The following is a 16,489-nucleotide window of genomic DNA, read 5'->3' on the forward strand; positions in this document are numbered from 1 at the left end:
CGCGATGATCAACAAGCAAGCCTAAACTTGACGATATGACGACTAAGACCTAGACTTCAGCTGGCCACAAGCAGGAAATCCGATCGCTCTTCTCCGCCATGAGATCCCACAAGCGGAGGGTCTGACAGTCGTGATCCATGGATGCCTCAAGGGAGCGTGACGGAAGGCCCCATTGGTTGCCCCAGTGACCACTCTCATCCAAAGACTGTGATGTCAGACTCGATTACTAGGTGCAGTTTATTAGATAGTGATTTGGCTACATTTGAGCGTTAAAGGAATCTATGAGAATTATCATATTAATGAGCGCTGCACTATACGAGTCTCACGAGAAGACTATGGGGGAATCAATCCGATTCATTTGAATCGCAATGGGATATGACCAACGCTCATGCAAGAAGTACATATACATCTAGATAGAATAACCCTCGTTCTCTTCCGGGAGCCTCTCCCGAACAGTCTCCCCATATACCGTGATAGGAATAGCGATCTCAAAGGACTCACAACCGAGATTCTCCAGGCCTGACATAACCTGCCCACGGTCGTCCTCGAAAACCACTTCAAGCAGCCTAGCACCAGAGAGCCCTGACCCCAGCTCATGGTGTGAGCTGGTAGTCACAAACTCCAACCGTAACTCCCATTCATGGTTGACTCCGGTGGTGATGATAGTCGGCGTTGCGGAGATGGGAACCGCAGGACTGAAAACAACTCGCGTGGAATAAAGCGTAATCTCGAAGAAGGACGCATGCACTCGTCGGGTGGCTCGGTGAATGCTAGCGTTTGACCGAACTGTCAGTGAGGGTGCGACCTTCTCAGACGACTCCAGTGTGGCCCGCAGGGCGTAGCATGGGAGCGCGACATCTGTGAAGTTCACTGTGGCGGTGATGGTTTCGCCCAATCGATGTGCCGGCCGGTTGAGTACCACCACAGCGATCCGACGCCCATTGCGGGCAATTTCAAACCGGTTGGGGCTGCGTGCCGTGCTGATCGCTTGATTGCTTCGAAGGATGGCCAAGTCAATGGCGTCTTTGCAGGAAAGCGGGCCGGCCAACGGTTCATAGCTTGAGGAGCGTCTTGCATTGACAAGGTCTGGTGGCTGCAAAAGGTTTTTGCGAGATTGATGTTCGAGGATTTCATCTACGTAGGAAAGAAACTCTGGTGCTGACGTCCACACATGCCCGCTAATGCTCTTATTCTTCGGCACTGGCGGGGGGCTAGAGTCTATTTTCTGGACCCTGGCTTCGTCTCGAAGAAGTACATAAGGGCTCATCAGATTATGACCAAGGACCTCTCCTTGACCTAAGAGAAATTAGGCACAGATGTCAAGTAAGAACAGGACGGCTGATAAAAACTTACTGTTGACCCCGCTGAAGACACGGAAAGGGATAGTGATGCGATTCACGCGCTGAGGTTCGTTAGTCCCACTGGGCCTTTGAGTACCTATGACGAGATTATACGATATTTTGATAGCTTTGCCCTTATGACTCGCAGGAAGTCCCTTGGGTAGAGTGAAGGAGAAAGAATAGGACTGTTCTTCTCCAGGTGCCAGTCGCAGATCCACAAAGAGAAGGGACTGCGGAGTAGATAATAAAGGTATCGATCGTGATGAAGTAACACCACGCATATCACGAAGACCATCGAGTTCATTGTTGGATAGAAGACCGCTTATGGACTCCTCTATCGCATTCCACTTGAAAGCACCCCAGAATCCACCACTTTTACGGCTTTTGTCGCTGATGGAGGGGGGTCCACCATTTAGCATACCGGCTGCATTTCCTTGAGCGCCAACGACCCCTTTTCGTTTGACTTCTTCAAACGCTGCTTGGTTGATTAACGAGCCATCGACGGTAAAGGATGCACTGATTTGGGCATAGCCCATGAGGAGGGTTTGGCCGTTGGGTAGTCTCGGTCCCGTATCCGCGCTCGAAAAATGACGCGCGTGACGAGGAGCACTTGGGCGTTGTACATTTGCGGAGTAATTCGTGTATTCCGATTGAAGAGTCTCTGAGGAGTTGTCGCTGGCGGAGTAAAACTCCCCGCTGCTTCTATGACTTCCACTGAGGCTGGACGTAGAAATTATTCGTGTAAGTTGGGGTAGGTGGCCAGGTGGAGGCATTGCTGGACTTTCTTTCCCGTTTGATCTTCCTGTCGACCCGGAGCCGGTATTCCCATCAATAGATGTTGCCGCAGGAGAAAGGGCCGGGCGATAGTTAGGATCGGTTGTGGGAGCAGGAGGGAATTTGAAATCCATAGGCGGCAGTTGAGGCCTGCGTCCAGGCGTACGAGGGGATCCTAAAGGCTGAATGGGTCTCTGTCCGTTGGATCCGGAGCGATTGGCTCTGCTGAGCCCATCCACGTCTGGCCTCAGGTTACCCGAGAATTGGTTGGTGCCAGCCTCGGAGGAAATACCACGGACTGTATTTCGCCCAGCTAATGAGCGGAAGGCATGAGTGTCATTGATCGTCAAGTCAGGGATATAGCGCGAGCCTCACCTTTTGCGAAGCCATCTTCATACCCCTCATACCTTCTAGGTACGACTTGCAAGCTGGCAGAACGACCATGACCCTTCACCGGCCTGGAACGATTGAACTGGAACGACGACCTCGGGGTTTTATCCCCAGTTCCTTCACTTTCAATTGAAAGTATAGACACGGAGCGCTTGTGCTCATGCCCGGGGTTTCGGTCATTTCGCGGGGTGGGAGGAGGAAAGCTGTGCGAGCCGATTAACGGGGAGCTCAACGATGAGGATATTCGATGCGAAGGACTCTTCTTCGGCGCAACGGGAAAGGAGCGGCGGTGGGGACTGAACAATGAATTTTGAGGAGCTTTCAAGGAGAAATAGGACTCGGAGTTAGAGGCCTGCGCATTGCCAGCGCGAGACTGCTTTCGCTGATGGGAAAACTGCCCTCCATTGTTTGTCTCCACATCTGTCTCTGCCACGTTCTTGAAGGTGATTATACATTCCACATCTTCCCCTGAAAATATAGTCTGGTCTTTCCACTTCACAAAGACCTGTATGTCCGATTGCATGGCGAGGGTCGCAGCGTCACCATGTGGGCGGTGGAGGAAGAGGTGGAGGGATATAGGAGTCTGGGGGGTGACAGCGGATACCAGCCACCACCTGTATTGGAATTAGCGGAGGTAGTCTCACGCATACGCCAGCATCGGCATGCCGTCATACGTTAAACGAAGCAGGCCATTTTCGGAATGTTGTATGGTTAGAGGGCAGAGGAAGAGCTGGATGCGCTCTGATCGGGGAGCAGTCGGCTGGTCTTGATGGGGAAGACTCCCCAGACTGCGTGGCGCTACCGCTCAGCTAACATGGAGTACTGCCATGGACAAAGGTATTAATATTATTCGCATCTACTCCTACAGTCTACAGAGCGCTCTGAACATTATTCAAGAACTGTGCGTAGATACAAAATTAAGCATTATTGTCTTGTGTCTCTCAAATCACCACAAACCGGAGAATTATCACTTGATTCCACTAATCGTTCTCGCATTTCCCAAAGTTGGAGAATGTTCGAGCTCACGCAACTAAGAATAATCACGGGAGCCCGGAGGATTTGATGCAGGGTGCTTTTATCATTAGGTAGGATTATGGTACACTATAATACATAGACATCGAAGTCTCAAGCAGAATGCCAGGTGAACATGGTAGGCATAGCTACTTAAAGAGGCTTATCATACAATACCTTCACGTCCGAGAATTTATCTGCGCGGCGCTTTGGAGGCCTGAGACCCAGCTCAGCCATCTGACTCCAAATGCGATCATGTCTTCTGTCCCACCGTTCTCGTCTTTTTTCCATCTCTTCTGGTGAAGGCCGCCATTTGCTCTTCAAAATCCGTCTGATTGCTTCCGGAGAGACCTGAAACTGTTCAGCAAGCACAGGTGTGGTGAATCGCTCCGGTGCAACAGCGTGTAGGTGTCGAATCCCTTCCAGCGCGTCGGGCGATAGCTTCTTCGGCGGATTCCAGCCCTCCTTGAATTTCTTCTTCAGGGCTTCCTTTTGGATCTGCCACAGCTCTTTCTTTTTCTTCGATTTGGAGAGACTGGAAAGGTTGGATGTTCGAGGGGCTTGTGAGCGTTTCTTATCTGAGGACTCGTTTGCAGTTGGCTTTGGTCCGACCGCTGCTTCTGAGGCAGACGCTTTCATGTTGTTCACAGCATCTGCGTGAGGGGAAGAGCCATCAACGTCAGGCGGATCGCGAGATACTCTTATATCGCCAGCACCAGACTTGGCTGGTTCGTCGGGTTGTGGAGCACTGCTAACATTTGCAGCGCTCGAAGGAGTATGTGGTTGTTTGGATGAAGTAGGTATATGGTCGGCCAGGGTCAGCGAGCTGAACTGTCGAGCCCCTCTGATTCTGCGATAGGCCAAGGGTGCTCGTTGCACGGTGAGGAGACTTTTGTACTCAGAAAGAGGTCCAAAATCGGCGGCGAACTCAGAGCGAAAGACATTTCGCAATAGGGTAGAAAGATTGAGTCTTGACGACGCGACACATATACTGCTTGCCATAACAAGGACTTGTTTTGCAGATTGTACGAGAAAGATACCCCTGTAGGCAGAGATCAAAGAGGAAATGTGGCAAGAGACGATTGTTGTTGATATGGAGCAGCAAGAAAATACTTTGGTCTGTTGAATTCAGAATTGCTTCTCGAAACGGCCTAGAACATTATGGCCTGAGGCAGCCACAAAATATCATGTGACTATTCAGCCAGTGTATGGAGCTCAAGGAAGCACTCTATGAACCATCACAAAAATTTCCTAGATCTACCTGATTTACTGACGCTGAAGTAAGAGAACAGCAGCACAAGTCAGCAATCAAGCATATACTGCAGTCATCTCATACTCTAGGCTATTGAAGCAGGGGCTTGAGGGTATTGAAGATGTGCCTCATCTTTGCCTCATCTGAGTACAGTATGCCTCCACAGAATAGATATTGACACCTGATGTAGGCCAGCACTGGGGGATTTGAAAAGCACTAGAAGAACCCCTGCATTTATGCCACGTCTGCTAACTGTTCTTGTGTGAAGCTCAATGCTTTGATTGCTGTCAAAGGAAGGCAGTAGATACCTTAGGCAGGCGTTGGTCTTAGGCTGGAACCCTGGGAGGCCTCAGGCTTATGGATAGCCTTATGCTAACCTTGTCTGGAAGATCAACGCGGTATTACGGTTCACTGCTAGGGCCCTGGGTCCCAAGAAGATTGAGGTATGCAATTGAGAATCTCTAGATGTAGACTCCGATAATCTGAAATGCCTCTGACCCCTCAAGTCTCCGTCAATTCTCATGGTGAAAGTCAAGTAAGGAGAGCTCCAAGTCCGGAGTACAGTTGTTTAGTGTGGATCACCGCAGCTATCTTGATGGTTCCCGCGCCAATCTACGAATCTATAGAGCTTTAGAACCAACCCTAGTCTATTTTCAGGATTAGAAGACAAACTAAGATGCCCAAATGAATCAGCATCAAGACCGAAAAGTCAGTGAAAATATGAGATGTCAGTCTTTCACGGCCAGGGCTTGGGAAGCTGCTTGTCACTGTGTAGTACCCACATTCCCATTCGCCCATCCATTCTCTGCCGAGAGGAATCACTGGAATGTGCTGCTGCTGAACTCGAGCTGGAGCTTCCCCTCCTTGAGAGAGAGTGTGTGTGTGCTATGTGAATGGGTGTATTTACTCCTGCTTTATCCCTATCACCCAACCCTTTCTTTTTCTTCTCATTCTCATACTTCTCTTTGTCTGCGTCACTCCTTTAAATAAGCATTGTGATTGTTTTTCCATTCTCTGGGCCCACGCTCCTTCTCGACCCTCTGATCACTCTTGTTCATTCTTTTCGACCACTCTTCTTTCAGCTGAACTCAAACTGTGCTGATCGCAAGACGACTCTTTTATTATACCCATTTTCATGCAATCTGACTCTCCGCAAACTATCAGTTTACTCGATCATTATCAGAATTCGCTTACGAGCACGACTGACAAGGGTATACTGGATGACTCCATTGGTAGTAGCTTTGACAGGCGATCCCAGCGTCACGACAAATGCAAACACGCTCTCTAGCACTCTCAGGGGCACGTGAATATCCGCAATCTGAATTCGGCTCTGAATGGGATGGCGAGTGGCTCATTGACATTCAAAAGCAAGAATGCTGGCCCGGGTTCGTCCCTACGCATCACTCCCTCCAATTCGCCCGGTGTGAGAGCTCCCCGGTCTCCTAACAAGGTCTCCTTGCACCAATCCACCCTATCCCTCCGGACGGTAATCGGTACGACTACGACGAACCCGAACGGCTTTTCCAGCCACGACCAAAGCAGATCGTTTGCGCTATGCGCCGGTTCGGCGGCCATTCTGGCGGAGCTGGATGATGAGAACAATGTAAACCAACGCTTTTTCAAAGCACGACCCTCCGCGAGCAGCATCAATCCCGTTACGTCTTTCTACAACCAATCTACGCCTCCATCGACGCCCGATACGAGAGCGAAATCGATATCCAGCATCAGAGCAAATGCGCACAGTAACACCCACAATGGATCTCCGTCCAGTGACCTGGCCGAGAGTAACAGCCCGCGTTCCTGGTCGTCTAGGGAAAGGATAAAGGCGGTTACCAGTGTGTCGATCAGCCCGAACGGGAGATTTCTTGCTGTAGGAGAGGTGGGTGGCATTTTCTTTGGACAAGTGAAGAGCGTGGGTAGTCAGCTAATCTGAAAAACAGACTGGATACAGCCCGCGAGTCTTGATCTTCTCTACGGCGAAAGACGCATCCCCGGAGGTTCCCCTGTCGATTTTGACCGAGCACACCTTCGGCGTTCGCAGCGTCTCTTTTAACTCTAACTCCCAATATCTCGCCACTCTTGGAGAGGTGAATGACGGTTTTCTCTTCGTGTGGGCTGTAAGTCTGAAGTCCGGATCGGCCAGGCTACATTCGACGAATAAGTGCATCAACATTGTTCGCCACATGGGCTGGACGGGACAGAGTTTAGTCACGTATGTCGTTGGACCCAATCTCTGCTCGTTACAGGTAGCAAGGCTAACTAATGTGGCAGCGTCGGCGTTCGACATGTGAAGGTATGGCGCCTCCCGGAAGCAAGACCTGTATCGCCATCGAAGTCTCGCCTGAATGCGGATCCGACCGCCAGTTCTCCCAGCCTGGCTCCGAAAGCGCTTTCGGGACGAAGCTGTCTCCTCGGGTCCTTCGGAAATTGCATATTCACCTGTGTCGCAGGCATATCAGACAATGAAGCTGTGGTAGGCACCGAGGACGGTGCTCTCTGCCTCCTGGACGACAGCGAGGTATCTCCAAGACTATCTCTGATCAAGTACGTGGGGTTCAGCATCTCATCTTTGACCATTGATCCGGATCGCGGTTGTCTCTGGGTCGGTGGTCGGGAAAAGAGGATGCAGAAGTTCTCTTTGGAGTCACTCCGGCCGACGAGCCCGATTTCGCCAGGTCCTTCCGGTCGAACCTCAGCCGGTAAAAAGGCCAAGGGACCTGCGATTACTTGTATGGGATCCCTAGGATCGCATCTAGTGACAGTCGATTCCAGCAAAGAAATCCAGATTCATCGGGTAGAGTCAATAAGTAATGATGGCGAGAGACCACTTGCGATTGCCGCTCATAAAGATGCGGTTCTCGGCATTTCTCCGTTACCAGACCTCAATGAACTCCAGGCCGACTTCTTCACGTGGTCATCCAAAGGGACCGTGAATTTTTGGGATACAAAGGGTAGGTGTAAAGAGTCTAGAACAGTCCCGGTAGAGCAACTTTCGGGCAATGATGAAAGTCAATCAAATGGATTGAAAATTTTGAGGGCGACTCCAGATTTGAAGCTCTTCGTGTCGGGAGATAAGATGGGTGTTTTGAGGTATTCAACCACTCTTTTCATTGAATCAAAAAGCATAGCGAGGTGAAACACTGACCTTGGAGCTTAGTATCCTCTTAGGACAGTCATGGAAATGTGTCAATCAGATTCGGGCTCACGAGGCAGAGATCACAGACGTGGCCCTTCACTCGGCCCCCGATTGCTGTCTCATTGCCAGTTCTGGTCGAGATCGCATGGTTCAGCTTTTTCGTAGCACTGAAGAAAGCTTGGAACTTGTGCAGACCCTGGATGATCATGTCGGATCTGTGAACCAGTTACTTTTTATCAAGAATGGCGAGAAGCTTCTCTCGTGCTCCTCAGATCGCACAGTGTTCGTTCGAGAACGCATGACTCGAGAAGCCAGCGGGGAATCAGCTGTTGCATATCTGGCATCCAGGACTGTCACACTTAAGGCGTCTCCGGTCTCCATGACTCTATCTACAGAAGATCCAAATATGCTAATCATATCCACCGTTGATCGTTGTATACAACAGTATGATCTTGATTCAGGGAAGCACATTCGCTCTTTCCGGACTACCGACTCAGATTCAAACGACACCGTGGTCATGACTGCTCTGAGCATGGCTTCCCAGATTCCAGGGCAAAGTCCCACGCTGCTTATCGGAGTCGCAAGCACGGACAAATCAATTCGCGTGTACGATATGGAACGCGAAGTGCTTCTTACTGCCGAGTTTGGGCATGCAGAAGGCGTGAGCGATGTTTGCTTACTGACTAGAGATTCTGATTTCCTCGGGAAACCTACTAGTCGAACACTGGTTAGCGCTGGTATTGATGGTGTAGTCATGATATGGCATTTACTGGTGCAACCACAGCAATCTCAGGATTATACCCAAAACAATCTATCAGAGGAAGAAATCGACGCTGGGTCGAAGAATCTGACAGTCTCCAAGCCGCCTCTGCGCAAGATTCTATCCAAACACGAGCTTGCTGGATTTCAGCGACAAGACAACATCACAGGAACCCCAACCCCAGTGCGGGACTCCTCACAGTTCTTGACTCACAAGATTTCCAAAATCTCACTCACACCCTCTTCCTTGAAAAATGAAAATATGGCACCGGCTACGCCTTCTTTTTCTTCAAGATCTGACTGTCGCCCTCCCCCTTCTCAATCTCGCCTTGAGAAGTTACGCAAGTCACCATCCCCAACCACAAGGTCCACACCCGGTAAAAAGCTCAGCAAATCAAGCAATCATACTCGTCGAATATCCTTGGACTTCCGCTCCCGTGGCCGAAACTCGTCAAAGAGTGAATCTGGGGGTCTGAATTTGTCTACCGAGCAGGTTTGCCGCACATTGAAGGCTTACAGGAAAAAGCTGCATACCTCTACAGAGCATCTCCACTCCCAGAAGGAACTGGAGCGCGAACTGGACCTCACACTTCGAGTCCTGGCTGCTCGAACTAAGAATTGTGGAAATATGGAGACTGAGACGGACAGCAGCGGAAAGGAAAATGACAGCAAACATAATTCCCTACCAGGTCCACATCGAATACACTCGACTTCGAATCTGCGCCAAAACGGCGCTTATCAGCGCTCGAGAATCGTATGTTCTAATGATAATGGCGAAAATTCGAGCGAATAGCGGATTCGTTGCTTCCAGTGTCTTGCATTTCTCATGCATTCATCTGTCCTCTTTATTTCCTTTACCTTCGCCAGCACTCTTACTATAGGTCAATCGCTTAGTTTTTTGCGACATGGCACATCACCCTTTCTGCCCATTGCACAATGCTGCGATTCGTTCTCGGTCTTGCCGTTAGCTACGGCAAAAGATCGATGGTGTTTGAGGTTGGATTATCACATTTTTTTGCATCCTATTTATGGGTATGTGGCGAATCAGACAGACACTGGAAGCAATTTACAACGAAGAATTTCCTACCTGGCCTCTATGGTCCAGGTTTTCCTTTCAAGCCCTCTTTTCAAGCCTAAGTATATAACCGAATTGTGAACACTCCCGTAGGTCAATATATAAGCGAGTGAACCTCAAACAGTACCTCACAAGAGCTTGGCATAGTTTTGCCGCAGCAGTCTCAACAGCGCACCATCATCCTTTATCAAACCAGCCAGTGTCAACGCAATCTCTCCCCATTTTCGACAGTCCTCATCAGCCGAGGCAAGATAGAAATCGACCGCTCCATTAAAAGCCACGGTTGCGAGCCATTTCAGCTCGTCGCTCGGATATACAAACGGCAAGTCTGTGTCTGCTGAGCCATCGCGAGTTAGGACGACAGCTTGGTTAAGGACTGATTCTGCCAATGAGTAGTCTGTTGCCTCTAGAGCTATTTGAAACAGGCACCGTAGATACCGGGGGAGTTTCTGGTGGAAGTCCCCAGCGCCGAAGAATGGAGACGGCGATGAGTGGAAGATGCAGATTATATCCTGTGCTTTCTTTAGATTTACTATTGACACAGGACGAGGTTTTCACGACGGTCGGTGAGGATTGGGGTTCTTGGGAAGTACCTTGACAACCTGTGCGATGTTGGGAGCTGACGCTCCAGAGCGGAGGATGCACTCTAGGAATGCTGAGCACAGCTGGTCGTCGAGGATCGTGTTGGCTCTCTCGATTATGTTAGGGATGTCGTTCCATTGCTTGAGATTGATGGCTGCCTCGAAGTCGAAGGCGATCAGGAGGCGATGCTTCTTGATCCATGCCTCTCGTTCGCGTACAGTGTTGCATGTATCAAGTTGAGCTTGAATGTGGGTTCCGAAGCGCTGGACGGATTGGCGGATTTGCTCGTAGGCCTAATTATTGTCAGTCCGCTGCATCTCAAACAGATGGCTTGAAATAACGACCTTCGCAGAAGAGGGAGTATGACCACGGGCCTCGGCTATCAAGTTGTTGGACTTGACGTACTCGCCAAGGAGATACATAAAGGCTCGGTCTTTGATTCCGCTCTTTTTGTGGTATAGATCTGTGAACTATGCTGATGTTAGAGGATATTGGATCGTCCTCCATGTTGAGGTTACCTTGAGGGATATGTCTAAGAGATGTAGGACAGGCTCTGAAGGGGAAGTTCTATGTATGTCAATGGCTACGTTGTAGCTCTTCCTCGCAAACCATTCTAGTTCACTGGCTGAACAGAGTGGCAATGTTCCTTCGTTGTTGGCACATTTAAAAGCTAATTCGGCTTAGTATTCGGCTTCCTGCGAATTGCGCTGGAGCTCACCTTTCTCAAATGTAGATATGAGATGGGCTATTGATGGCGCATTGTCGCGGTCCTCTATCTCCAAGAGTTGACAAAGCAAGATTATGCGATGAATTAGCTCAGTAACCATTTGCCAAAGACGGGTAACACATACTGGAACAATGTTGAGACCGGTACTTCTCCAAGCAAATCGTCATCCATGCCTGCTATAAGCTGCTGAAGACATTCGATCGTAAATCGAGTATTTCCTGAGCGACGAGCCTCTGCAGTACATGAAGAGAGATATATCTTTCCCTCTTCCCCTAGCTCGCTCAAGGACTTGAGACATGTTTGCCCTGTAGTTCGGTTAAATATTCGACAGTAAAAGAACACTCTGTAGACATACCAAGAGTATAGTCGTTATCTCGTAAAGCTACCCCATACAGCATGTACAGCGTAGATGCTGAGGATTTGCATTCTTCGAGGTGTCTAACAATGACTTTATGCGCCTCAAGCGTGCTTGAATCATCTCGGGCGCAGGAGATCAGTTTCCTGTTAAGATCACGTTAAGTAATCTCTCTGCAGAGAACGTTCCCCGGCCTAAGAATGCCTACCTTAGAAATTTGCCTTCACTATCAGAGGATATTTGGAGTAGAGGCTGTTCTAGCAGAAATTCACAGCATCGCTTTGCGAGGAATATATCTCCCTTAGATATCGCTGTATCGATGTGCTTCCAGACCAGCTGCGTCAACAGTCAGCTACTGCAAATGTATGCCAGTTTCACATGGATTCACAATCGAGCAAGCATTGGTTGTCTCTTCGCTCAGAGGTTGATGTCCACGCTCAAACAGACTCTGAGTCACATCTTTCATGACAGCGATGCAATCGAGAGCGCAGGGATAAGATTCGGTCAATGCCCAAACGAGGCTGACGAACGAGCGCTCTATCCATGTTCTTTTGTCTGAAACAGCAAGCTTATCACACAACATCTGCTTGATCCTTTCCAGGAAGAGCTGGGGCCTTCCTTGTCAATACCATTATGTCAGAGAACAATACATGAAATCCTACCTGGATTCCTTGAGCTTATGGATGAAGTATAGGATACTATTTCTCCTTCAGACTATGAGTATACCGAATCAAGAATGGAGACGTACGTCTTAATATCAGCATCGTTGGGCTCCAGAGCGGCAATGGCGCGTCGAAGGACTGAAAGTATTGATGAGCGGTGGCACACATGCAGGATATGCTTTGTCTTCTTACTTTCAGCATATTCTTCGCAGTCGGAAATATTCTCCTTGCTGAGAATCTCAAGTTGAAGAACATGAACTTTGAAGGAATCATCATATTCCTGCAAATTGTCAGCAGCAGGATGACACGGTTTTCTTCGCCTTACAGTTTTCAAGCACACTACTGCTCTGTCAAGACGACGCTTTGCGTCTGCCGTATCGAGATGAAGACTAACCCAAGCTGCAAGACGTCAGCTCACCCAAGAAACCATGGGTTCATGGCAACTTACCGAAAGCAATCAAGACCTGGAGCTTTCTATCCTTCAGGTCCGGATTGACTTGTTGGGTTTCCTTCTGAAGAAGCTCGCTTGAGCTCAGAGCTCTTTCAAGCCATCGAGCTGCCACATCAAACTGCCGACGTGTGATTGCCTGGGCCCCAACTTGATAGCAGATATCCATAACAGTCTCTTGATGACCGCCTGGGCTCGCTTGCGGGACCTTGGAGAATAAATGCTCTGCAATATCGGATCTTCCTTGCAGCCAGGACTATGCCGTCCAAGTCAGCTATATCAATATCGTGCGTGAGAGGCTCATTACCAAGTAAACACGCAGCATGTAGTATTCAGTCGTGTAGGCTTCTACTTTCGCTCCGTTGTGGCTGCTCTTGTTTCTAGACATATCATTTAAGCGTGCAGCCGCTACACCGATGATCTTCTGACTCAGATCCAAATGTCCCTGATCTGCATCAAATGCCATCGTCAGCGTTAGAACTTTGCAAGGGATAGATGAGACCCACCCATACAAGTACGGGCTGCTCTCAAAGCAAGCTCGAAGCTTCGGCTGTTCCCTGCGGAAAAACTTCAGTAACGGTCACCTATTCGCACAGGTGAACTCATACCTTGATTGTGGGCTGACGTGGCACAGTCGATCATTGCAAAAGCAAGAGCTTTCACTGCGATTGTCAGAATTTCTGCAGAAGAAGCAAGCTGCGAAGATTTCAAACCTTTACTCATTAGCTTCAGCTCGGAATTGTCAGCAGAAATTGCTATGAGTTGTGTGCAAGTATTCCATAGCTTCGTTCCTTCAGTGTCCAATTGACGACGGATGGTTGATGAGGGTGCCACTATGAACAAGGGTATCTCGCCGAGATAGTTGTTAAGAAGTTCGACAGATGTATCCGCTATCAGGGATTGTTCAGAGGTGCTGGCATTGGAGAGCCAAGTTTGTATTTGCGTAGCGAGCGCTGATGGACGATGAATGATTAGAGAACATGGATGAAGAGAGTATGGGGGTAGATTATGCTGTGATCTTACCTAGGACACTGAGTGCACGTTCTTGAAGATCCTTGGATGACATTGTCGCCATATCACAACGGTTGCCACTGTAGTCGAACGGTTGGAACCTTGGCTATGCCACTCGGGTGATGAGAAAGCAGTGCTTCTACTGAGAATCTGACGGTATACATTGCACAGATATCTTAGTTGCAAGACCGCAGTTGCTGGATGATACTATCAGCTTCCTAGGAAATTGGCGTTCACCTGACTGGACTAGTCCAGAATCAACGTCAGACACATAGACATGAGAGTATACGATATATCATCACTCCGACACTTGATTAATAAAATTAGTTCCTCGAAGAGCTTTGGAGGCTATGTAACATCTTTTTTTCCCCCTTGATACCGTGCAAGCGTCACCGAAAGGATATCGAACAAAGTTCTCTAGTAGCTCTCATATGGACGAAGCCCTGAGCCGTAAGAGAAGAGAAGAGAATAAGAAAAAGGACGAGCACGAGAACTATGTACCGGAATAGCTCGAATAAAAAAGCCTAATCCCACTAAATACGCCCGTAGATAGACCAATTTTCAATTCCAGGTAATCATTTGCTTTTTCGTTGTGACGGTAGGAAGTTGCCGATGATGAGTGAAGGACTAGGTGAACTGTCAGTGGAATTCTCACACTTGCAACGGGTGTTCTTGGAGCACCCACATATTATGATTGTCCCTTCGAATTGTGAAAGAGAAGCAACACGGAATCCCGTTCCCGGGATTACTCGAATTTGGATTCTTCAGTGTGCAGCTTGTGAGCATTGCTTTTTGAGTGTTGTCGAACGCAATAGCGCCGAATTTCTCCCAGTAGCTCACAAGCTGATCCTCAACAATGATCTCGTGGATTGCCAGCTTGCCATCTCGCAGACTCTCTATTGGCACGCCGATAAGTTCTGCCATCTCCTTGTTGCCGCGGAAGATCTCCCCCGTTCGCCTCCAGCAGCAGGCGGGAATCGCCATACTGGCAAAGACACGGTCATATTCCATCAGACTTCGTTCGAACCACATCTCCACGAGAATGAGTTCGATATCGGTCAGGCTTTGCATTCTCTCCCTGAATTTAGGTCGGAATTTGTCCAGCTGCCGCAGAATCTTCTGCCGAGACGATTGCTTCATGTTTTTCTCCATGTATTGGTTCAAGCGAGCGTAGCCTTTCACATAGTTGAAAGGCTTCAGGAGACCAGCATCATATTTGGCCTTGAGAAGCTTGTTCATCCGCTCTTCCGGTGGGTCTGAACCTGAGGGATCCGCCGCAGTCATATAATACGTCTCTCTTGCCTTATCGTTCACCACCGTGGAGCTTGGACCTTGAACCGAATCGTTTTGGGGTGGTTGACTCTGCGCCGGCTGAGGGGGCTGAGCTTGCTGCAGTAGACCCGCATTATCCAGATTGGCCATCGAATTGATCAACGTTGGATCGGAGTATATCCCATGTAGATTATCATTCGGGAAAATCCCCCCATCATCTAGAAGGCTACTGCTGAGAAAGTCTCCTAGGAGGTTGTATTCGTTTGTGACTTCCGGGGCATTGAACATGTATGAGGGGTGGAAGGTGTGCATATCCTGGAATTGGCTTTGTCCTCCGAGCCAGTCGTTGTAGCCCAGCACTGTTCTCCATCATTAGCACCAGCCAGAAAATACAGGCAGCTACCTTAGAGCTTACGCTGTTGAGAGTTGGCGCCTATGCTGTTTTGCGCTGAGGAGGAGGGGATGTTATGCTGCACAGCATTGACAGACGGAGGGGGAAGGGCGATAGTTCCATCGGGAAGGATTTGCTGTCCGGCAGCATCTTGGACATCGACGTTTCTAGGCATACCTTGAACATTTGAAAACTCATTGTTCGAATGACCCTCCTCTTCAGCCGTTGAATGTTCGTGTTCGCTCCGCGCCCGCTTTGAAGGCTCCCTGGGTTCGTCATGACACAAGTGGCCAATGTTGCGCTTTATACACCGCGTGCACGGCCGTTCCTTTATTTCATCCAAGATAAGAAAGTCAGCTAAGACCGTTTCGTCAAAATAGAAGCCTGCGATACATTTCACGGAGGCAAGCTGAAGGAAATGGTTCAGGAAGGTCGTACCGAATCGCAAGTCATATGCTGTGCCACGTGAGCAAGTACCCTGCCGTTAGCAAATGAATTCCCGCAAAGTAGGCCTTATAGTGACGATTGAGAGTCGCGATGCAGGAGTACGTGAAATCAAGAATAAACGAGGTCAATTGGGCAAGATGTAGGCTTACCGATCGTCGACAGTAGACGCATGCTGCAAAAGCGTGGCACGGTGGTCAGCAACGTGGTCTAAGATGCGAACGCGGAGAGCGGCCGCTGCCAGAATCCTTGCAAGATGCATAGCAAGGACGGTTCCTTACCATGATTAACTTTGCGACGCTTCTTGGGGCTGGAGTGAGTCCCCGCGGCGCTATTGTCAGCTTTCACCGGTGGTGAGGCAGTATTCCTTGAGCCCGACTCCATTCTTGATGAGTCCCCTTCCGCCGTATTCAGTTTGGCATTCTCCGTCGTGCCATTACGCGGCTGTTCGTCCGGGACCGTGCCCGTCTGCGCGGCGCCGTTCTCTGTCATCGATCGCTCTTGATCTGGCCGGGCGCAAAGCGGTTGCGCAAAGTCCGGCTTGCTGGTGTCGCTTTTGGTGGTAGGAACACGAAGGAGCAAGTCCGATGGCGACCTGCAGACATCGATCACTTTAGAGGAAGATAAATCAGACACATTTGCAGGAGAGGACAGCAGGTGCTGAGCTGCGAGCTGAGAGGTGCGACGACGAGCGACTGTGATCACCTCATACTCAGTTTTCCCCGCCGAGATGACTACGGACGGCGGGCGGGCTGCCCGTCTTTTTCCCGGGCTCCTCCGCATTGGGGGAACCACCGCGGCGGAACTTGTTCCTGCTTTCGGGATGGGTGCCTCGGGCATGAGCCATGAGCCATTATTAT

General features: G+C 49.5%; 5 protein-coding genes across 5 annotated transcripts; 1 reads left to right on the top strand and 4 right to left on the bottom strand.

The window, feature by feature from the left end:
* Positions 1-409: 409 nt before the first annotated feature.
* On the bottom strand, positions 410-3,027 carry CDV56_108962 (putative intracellular protein transport protein (Sat1); the record flags this gene model as incomplete). The annotated part of the gene is made up of 3 exons (XM_026762581.1): positions 410-1,296; positions 1,354-2,427; positions 2,490-3,027. 3 exons carry the CDS (start codon positions 3,025-3,027, stop codon positions 410-412), a joined length of 2,499 nt encoding a protein of 832 aa, XP_026617510.1.
* Positions 3,028-3,668: 641 nt separating this feature from the next.
* rrg9 (mitochondrial ribosome assembly protein RRG9) lies at positions 3,669-4,517 on the bottom strand (the record flags this gene model as incomplete). The annotated part of the gene is made up of 1 exon (XM_026762628.1): positions 3,669-4,517. The coding sequence occupies one exon, from the start codon at positions 4,515-4,517 to the stop codon at positions 3,669-3,671; it is 849 nt and encodes a 282-aa protein (XP_026617511.1).
* A 1,589-nt stretch (positions 4,518-6,106) lies between these two features.
* On the top strand, positions 6,107-9,455 carry CDV56_109040 (WD40 repeat domain-containing protein; the record flags this gene model as incomplete). Its single annotated transcript, XM_026762659.1, has 6 exons — positions 6,107-6,646; positions 6,708-6,884; positions 6,930-6,979; positions 7,039-7,718; positions 7,815-7,857; positions 7,925-9,455. The coding sequence occupies 6 exons, from the start codon at positions 6,107-6,109 to the stop codon at positions 9,453-9,455; spliced, it is 3,021 nt and encodes a 1,006-aa protein (XP_026617512.1).
* A 410-nt stretch (positions 9,456-9,865) lies between these two features.
* Positions 9,866-13,586, bottom strand: CDV56_109088 (SPO22/ZIP4 family meiosis protein; the record flags this gene model as incomplete). Its single annotated transcript, XM_026762707.1, has 12 exons — positions 9,866-10,249; positions 10,331-10,612; positions 10,664-10,782; positions 11,402-11,547; positions 12,150-12,201; positions 12,256-12,343; positions 12,389-12,462; positions 12,512-12,767; positions 12,819-12,961; positions 13,024-13,068; positions 13,120-13,464; positions 13,535-13,586. 12 exons carry the CDS (start codon positions 13,584-13,586, stop codon positions 9,866-9,868), a joined length of 1,986 nt encoding a protein of 661 aa, XP_026617513.1.
* Positions 13,587-14,173: 587 nt separating this feature from the next.
* Positions 14,174-16,469, bottom strand: acuM (gluconeogenesis transcription factor RDS2; the record flags this gene model as incomplete). Its single annotated transcript, XM_026762756.1, has 5 exons — positions 14,174-15,153; positions 15,210-15,513; positions 15,624-15,641; positions 15,782-15,804; positions 15,911-16,469. 5 exons carry the CDS (start codon positions 16,467-16,469, stop codon positions 14,174-14,176), a joined length of 1,884 nt encoding a protein of 627 aa, XP_026617514.1.
* Between the last annotated feature and the right edge of the window lie 20 nt (positions 16,470-16,489).

Source organism: Aspergillus thermomutatus (genome assembly GCF_002237265.1).
Source record: "Aspergillus thermomutatus strain HMR AF 39 chromosome Unknown NODE_22, whole genome shotgun sequence".
NCBI lineage: Eukaryota > Fungi > Ascomycota > Eurotiomycetes > Eurotiales > Aspergillaceae > Aspergillus > Aspergillus thermomutatus.